At 35.0% G+C, this 7,500-nt stretch overlaps 1 protein-coding gene across 1 annotated transcript in view; it reads left to right on the top strand.

The window, feature by feature from the left end:
- Positions 1–4,417, top strand: part of LOC137625357 (uncharacterized) — a 26,045-nt gene extending 21,628 nt beyond the window's left edge. Inside the window, exon 5 of the mRNA XM_068356219.1 lies at positions 4,318–4,417. Within this exon, the coding sequence (XP_068212320.1) occupies position 4,318 (1 nt within the window). The 3' untranslated portion in view covers positions 4,319–4,417. The remainder of the gene's footprint in view (positions 1–4,317) is intronic.
- Positions 4,418–7,500: the final 3,083 nt, after the last annotated feature.

Raw genomic sequence — 7,500 nt, 5'->3', positions numbered from 1 at the left:
ATAGGTAACATCCACATTCTCATTCTTTAAGTATAATAAAAGGTCAAATTGTTATTCTTCTAATATTACAAAAAGTGAAATTGTCATTCTTTTAGTAATGTAATAAGTCACATTGTTATTCTCTTAGGATTAAAAAAGGCCAAGTATTCATTCTTTTACTATTGCAATAGGTCACTTTATCATTCTTTCAGGATTACAGCAGGTCAGCTCAACAGTCTCAACCTTATTTTAATTTAATTAGATATTCGTACTTTATGTGTTTTAACCTTGCGCTAGTACGAGCAACCTAAAAAGAACAGATCTATCGGAAAAGAAATATAGAAGATGGTTATGGGAATCCTTAAAACCATTTGATCAAATAAGAAATTTTATGGCAGGAAGTTCTGTTAAAAAAGGCAGTAAGTAGAGCGTTCTTTCATTCTTTGGTGAAAGGAGGTTACTTGGATTAAATGTTGTTGTTATATTTCATTCTGGGATTTGATCTATCAGTGAGGGGTGATACGAAGTTTTTGTCTGGGTATTACCGTAGTCCAATCGTCTTAACCTGTTCAACTACGTAAGCGCTTTCTGATAATAAATCTCCTGATAGTCTGATAGCTTTCGATTTATTTTCTAGATACCAATTCATTTGCAATTGACTTCGATTAAAACTTCAGATAATTAGGACATTGGGTTTAATTATTCAGTTTCTTGCTTTTAAAAGATCCACTTTCGAAATGACTATTGTTTATATTTTCACTTCGAATTTCCATTCATTCTGTCAATACATAAACAACGAATTCTTCCCAAGGGATTTTTCCCCGAGAAGTTTTAGTGTTACTGCCTTAGAGCAGGGGTTCCCACAGTGGTACATCTTTGATCTTCAAAGGGGTACATCGAATCTGAGGGAATAGACAGTACAGCGAAGTACATGAGGTAATCAACATGGAGATTGAATAATGGAATAACATCACAATACCAGTTTCATCATATCTCTCTTTCATCCTCAATTTTAGGTGTACACGGGAATCTATAAAAATGCCTAAAGTACACAGAAGAACAAAAAGGCTGGGATTTCCGCCTTTAGAGGAAGTCTGACGCGGAGTTTTGTTCTAGTCATAGTAATTTATGATAGGTATTAATATGCCTTACGGAGTTTTGCCCAAAACTTGTTTTCTCTGACTTCTATTTCAGTTAGCATGGTTTTACCTTAGTGATTTCATTCTAAACATTTTTCTAGTTGCATTTTTCCTGCTTTAATTTTTACTGTGTAGTATTTGGGGGATTTTGAACAAAAGGGGGTTTGCCCTAGAGCTTTGATATTAAAAAGGTCCATGATCTTAATTCTTTTTTCGATAGGATTAATGAAATTGAAGTTCTATCATTTAAAGTGTTTCCCCTTACTTCCATTGATCCATAAAATGTTAAAAATGCTAAAGAGATGCATTAATCTATAGTATGCATCGATTCTAAATAGATGGATTTTGGGGCCGTATTCTTGCAATCTAGAAAAATTAATGAAAATTTAGTGCGTCGAATCCGCAAATGTGTATATCATACATCGTGTAACATTATCATACAAATTTTGTAGTTGTTAAAAGCAGATGAAATTCTTTTCAACTACTACAGAGGATAAGCAGTTGGAAACTGAGTGAGCGCCTTTCGTCTTTAGCATTGCTACTGCTATTATTATTATTATTATTATTATTATTATTATTATTATTATTATTATTATTGCTGTTGTTGTTGTTGTTATTATTATTATTATTATTATTATTATTATTATTATTATTATTAGGTAAACTACGCCCACTAATATCCATATTACATAGCAAAATGGTCGAAACATTAAGATAAGAATTAGTTCACTTTTGCTGAAAACTGTACACTAAATATACCGCACAGTAAGTATTAAGCGTTCCAGAACTCTGAAAATATCCCACAGTAAATATTCTGTATTCCAGAATTATGAAAATACCACACAGTAAATATTCTGTGTTCCAGAACTCTGAAAATACCACACAGTAAATATTCTGTGTTCCAGAACTCTGAAAATACCACACAGTAAATATTCTGTGTTCCAGAACTCTGGAAATACCACACAGTAAATATTCTGTGTTCCAGAACTCTGAAAATACCACACAGTAAATATTCTGTGTTCCAGAACTCTGGGAATACCACACAGTTAATATTTTGTGTTCCAGAACTAGGAAAATACCACAAAGTAAATATTCTATACAGTATTTCAGAACATTGAAAATACCAAACAGTAAATATTTGTTGTTCCAGAACTCAGAAAATACCACACAGTTAATATTCTGTATTCCAGAACTCTGAAAGTACCACACAGTTAATATTCTGTGTTCCAGAACTCTGAATACACCACACGGTAACTATCCTGTGTTCCAGAACTCTGAAAATACCACACAGTAAATATTTGGTGTTCCAGAACTATGGAAATACCACAGAGTAACTATCCTGTGTTCCAGAACTCTGAAAATACCACACAGTAAATATTTGGTGTTCCAGAACTATGGAAATACCACACAGTAACTATTCTGTATTCCAGAACTCTGAAAATACCACACAGTATCTATTCTGTGTTCCAGAACTCTGAAAATACCACACATTAAATATTTGGTATTCTAGAACTCTGAAAATACCGCAGAGTAAATATTTTGTGTTCCAGAACTCTGAAAATACCGCACAGTAACTATTCTGTGTTCCAGAACTCTGAAAATACAACACAGTAACTATTCTGTGTTTTAGAACTCTGAAAATACTACACAGTAAATATTTGGTGTTCCAGAACTCCAAAAATACCACACAGTAAATATTTTGTGTTCCAGAACTCTGAAAATACCACACAGTAAATATTATGTATTCCAGAACCATGGAAATACCACACAGTAACTATTTGGAGTTCCAGAACTCTGAAAATACTACACAGTAAATATTTGGTGTTCCAGAACTCCGAAAATACCACACAGTAAATAATTTGTGTTCCAGAACTCTGAAAATACCACACAGTAAATATTATATATTCCAGAACTATGGAAATACCACACAGTAACTATTTGGTGTTCCAGAACTCTGAAAATACCACACAGTGAATATTTTGTGTTCAAGAACTATGAAAATACCACAAGATAAATATTCTGTGTTCCGGAACTCTGAAAATACCATACAGTAAATATTCTGTGCTCCAGAACTCTGAAAATACCACACAGTAACAATTTGGTGTTCCAGAACTTTGAAAATACCGCAGAGTAAATATTTTGTGTTCCAGAACTATGGAAATACCATACAGTAAATATTTGGTGTTCCAGAACAAGGAAAATACCACTCAGGAAATATTTTGTATTCCAGAACTCTGAAAATACCACACAGTGAATATTTTGTGTTCAAGAACTATGAAAATACCACACAGTAAATATTATGTGTTCCAGAAATCTGAAAATACCACACAGTAAATATTCTGTGTTCCAGAACTCTGAAAATACCACACAGAGGAAATATTATGTTTTCCAGAACTATGAAAATACCACACAGTAAATATTCTGCGTTCTAGAAATACAAAAATATCACACATAGTACATATCATGTTTTTCAGAACTATGAAAATACCACACAGTAAATATGTTGTGTTCCAGAACTCTGATAATACCACACAGTTAATAATCTGTGTTTCAGAGCTCAGAAAATACCACACTGTAAATATTCTGTGTTCCAGAACTCTGAAAATACCACACAGTAAATATTCTGTGTTCCAGAACTCTGAAAATACTACACAGAGTAAATATCATGTTTTCCAGAATCATGAAATACCACACAGTAAATATTCTACGTTCCAGAAATCTGAAAATACCACACAGAATATATGTTATGTTTCCCAGAACGATGAAAATACCACACAGTAAATATTGTGTTCCAGAACTCTGATAATACCACACAGTTAATATTATGTATTTCAGAACTCAGAAAATACCACACTGTAAATATTCTGTGTTATAGAACTCTGAAAATACCACACAGTAAATATTCTGTGTTCCAGAACACTGAAAATAATACACAGAGTAAATATTATGTTTTCCAGAACCATGAAAATACCACACAGTAAATATTCTGCGTTCCAGAAATCTGAAAATACCACACAGAATATATATTATGTTTCCCAGAACGATGAAAATACAACACAGTAAATATTGTGTTCAAGAACTCTGAAAAACCTCAGTGTAAAATATTATGTTTCGGAACATCGAAAACCCCATGCAAAGTAAATCCTTTTGTGTCTGTCTCCAGTCAGAACCAGCCCTTTATTTTACTCTCTCTTTCCAGAGGCAACGCGCAACTTACCTCTTCCTCCTCGGCTCTCTGCTTCTCGTTATAACCATCATATTTGCTTTGATTAGTCAGTGGGTCGTCTCGGTTAGCTGCGGTAAGTTCAATTTGCTTTCAAATGTTTCTTACTGTATTCGATTATTATTAACATTTTTCCTTTGCCAAAATCTGCCAAGAGTATGTATTCACCACTGTCTGAATGTTGGTTACCGTCACCAAACAAGTTGGGAGTAGGTTATGTTTTCTCCCCTATTTGTCTGTTTGTTTGTTTTTTTTAACAACTTCCTGGCCACAGTAATTATTTTACTTATATAGTAGTGAAACTTTCAGGGATTAGTTGTTATGCTGAAATGTGGAAGTGTCTCCATTTTGAAAGTCCTTGGTCATAGGTCAAGGTCAAGGTCGAGCAAAAGGTCGATTAAATTAACCCTAACTTTAACCCTAAGTTCGCACATGGCTGTCACACAGACTTCAGATACGCTTACTTTTTAAATTAATTCTAGGAGAGGTAAATTAGTTCAGAGAAATAGGCTGTCATGTCGGAGGTCTGCACTCTCTGAGTGCTTCTCTAGTTTATTTATTTGTTTGTTTGTTTGTGGCACATTAGATAAAAACTTCTGGACTGATTTTGACCAAACTTGGTTGTTATGTTGGGTATGACCCAAGGTTGAATCTGTAACATTTAGGATAAGATACATCAAAGTACAAGTACGCAGCAGTCCTTTGAAAATAATCGCAATGTTATGTGAATGGCAAATATTATGGGGAGTAACCCAAGGACAAATGATTTTGGAGAAAATACATTAAAGTGCAAATGCGCATTGGAGTTAACACCAAAATAGGACTCCTTGTTTTGTCTGCATTGGTTCCGGTCCATATTCTGTGATTTTGTACAATTCCACTTTCATGGTGCTTCAGTTTTCAGAATATTTTATTTTATTTTACATTTTACTTTTTTTTTTTTAAGTGTTATAGGCCTACGGTTCCCATTTAAACGTCTCCCCTCTCCATTTGATGTTGTAATCTAAAAATTTCATATTTGGTTTGAAAGTAAAGGACACTAAATTCTAATGTAGTATTTGAGTTTTAAAATTGAAATCTATCTATATATTTATATATACATTTACATACATATTATGTATATACATATTCCTACTGTGACGATTTATATTTACAAACATATGTACATACTAATGTGTATGTGTTTGTGTGTGTTGGTGCATGAGCATCAGATTTTAATTTTGCCCTCGTTACAGGAATCTTCAGCATTTTATCTTTCGCCTGCGCCAAACGGTTCGCCTCCTCCTCCTCCTCCCAACGACCGCCTGCACCTCCTACATACGTCGGCATGGAAGGACCTAGCCCAATCATGGTCGTCCGAGCAACACCAGGTGGAAATAGAACTTACATTTACAGTAACAACCCCTACAACGTCTTCCCCAGGGAACTAAGCGCTGAAGGGCTGACCATAGCAGACGCCCCTCCTTCCTATTCCTCAACGGGGTCTGTGTACGGCCTCTCCCCTGCTGCGGACTCAACAGAACTGCAGCAGGAAGAAGAATTCCACGCCTTCAAGCCGTCCAATGATGGACTTCCGAGTTATGAAGCAGCTATGTCTACTAGGCCTATAGCCTCGCTCGCACCATCGGGAGATCTGGGCTTGTGAAAAGTGCTAGGATTGGGGTAGGTTAGGTCAGGTCCTCTTGTCCATTTTCTCTCCCAATATTTATTTGAAATTCAGTAACTCCTGATGATCTTAATTTACCTCGCGTTATCAACCATTCACTTATAAGCCTGAAAATTTATGGACTGTTGCAATGTGTACTAAAACCATTGTGTGTCAAGGACGCTTTGTATAACCAGGACTTTATAAATGTGTTTATAACTGCTACAGATCATATAAAGTTCATAATTTTCTCATTATTATCTTTTGTCTTTTAATTCACATCTTGATTGAAGCTTAGTCGAGTGAAATTGAAAGGTATTTAATTGACAATTAAATAAAATGCAGTCACAAATTTCTAATTGAGGATCTAAAAATTTTACTATTTTTCTTTTCCACCGTTATCTCTACACTAAGAGGTCAGTTGCCTGCTGCGCCCTCTCCAATGTCTTCTATCAAAAGCGCACTCTTCCATCAAACCTCTTCTCTCCATTTCATCCTTAACCATATCTCGCCATTTAATCCCCCCCCCCCCCATCCTTTTCGATCTTCTCCCCCTAACAGGTTCCTCCCAAGCCCATGTACCAACCGTGTGTCACACGATCGTACATAAATTATTTTGTATATATTATGCTTGTATCTGCGCTCTTCCCTCGCACTAAAAAGAACCAGAATAGACATGTTGGCGTGTTGCCCATGTAACATTGTCATTTTCTCGAACATGTATTCAAGGCAACAGGAAAATACATGTTCGAGAAAATGACAATGTTACATAGGCGACATGCCAACATGTCTATTCTGGTTCTTTTTAGTGCGAGGGAAGAGCGCAGATACAAGCATAATATATACAAAATAATTTATGTACGATCGTGTGACACACGGTTGGTACACCCTCCCCACCATCCATCCTCTACACGTGCCCACACCATCTCAGTCGTGACATTCTTATCACCTCTATAATCTTTACTATGCCTGCCATTCTTATTTCCATTTAACCATTTTCCAATGTTTCAAACAGTGATATTCCCATAACCCACCTCAGTTCTCTCAAGCTTTGACTATTGGAGTCGTCTTAATTACCAAAAATATTAATCAAGATAGTACTACGCAGTATTCTAGAAGTTTTATTCCAGCTGTGACCAGATATTCCTAATCAGGCATTTAAATAGGTGGAAGTTTAGAAGATCAAACTTGCAGCAAATGTTTTTATTTTGAACAAGATGACACAAGTCTCTCTTCATAGTTTATATGTGACATGTATTTCAACGTTGTTACTGATCTCAAGATATTGTATATTCTTTATTAATTATATTTCATACTGTTTACGTGTTTCCAAATTTCCTTTCCTCACTTGACTATTTCCCTTGTTGGAGCACTTGGGCTTGTAGAATACTGCTCTTCTAACGATGGTTGTAGCCTAGGTAATAATAATATTAATGATAATAGAATAGTAATAACTCATTTGAAAATCTATTTGCTATTTTTTGCTTTGATTTTTTTCGATTTCCACACATTTA

This window comes from Palaemon carinicauda, chromosome 2, assembly GCF_036898095.1.
Source record: "Palaemon carinicauda isolate YSFRI2023 chromosome 2, ASM3689809v2, whole genome shotgun sequence".
NCBI classification, from domain to species: domain Eukaryota; kingdom Metazoa; phylum Arthropoda; class Malacostraca; order Decapoda; family Palaemonidae; genus Palaemon; species Palaemon carinicauda.
This window is presented reverse-complemented; position numbering and strand designations above follow the sequence as displayed.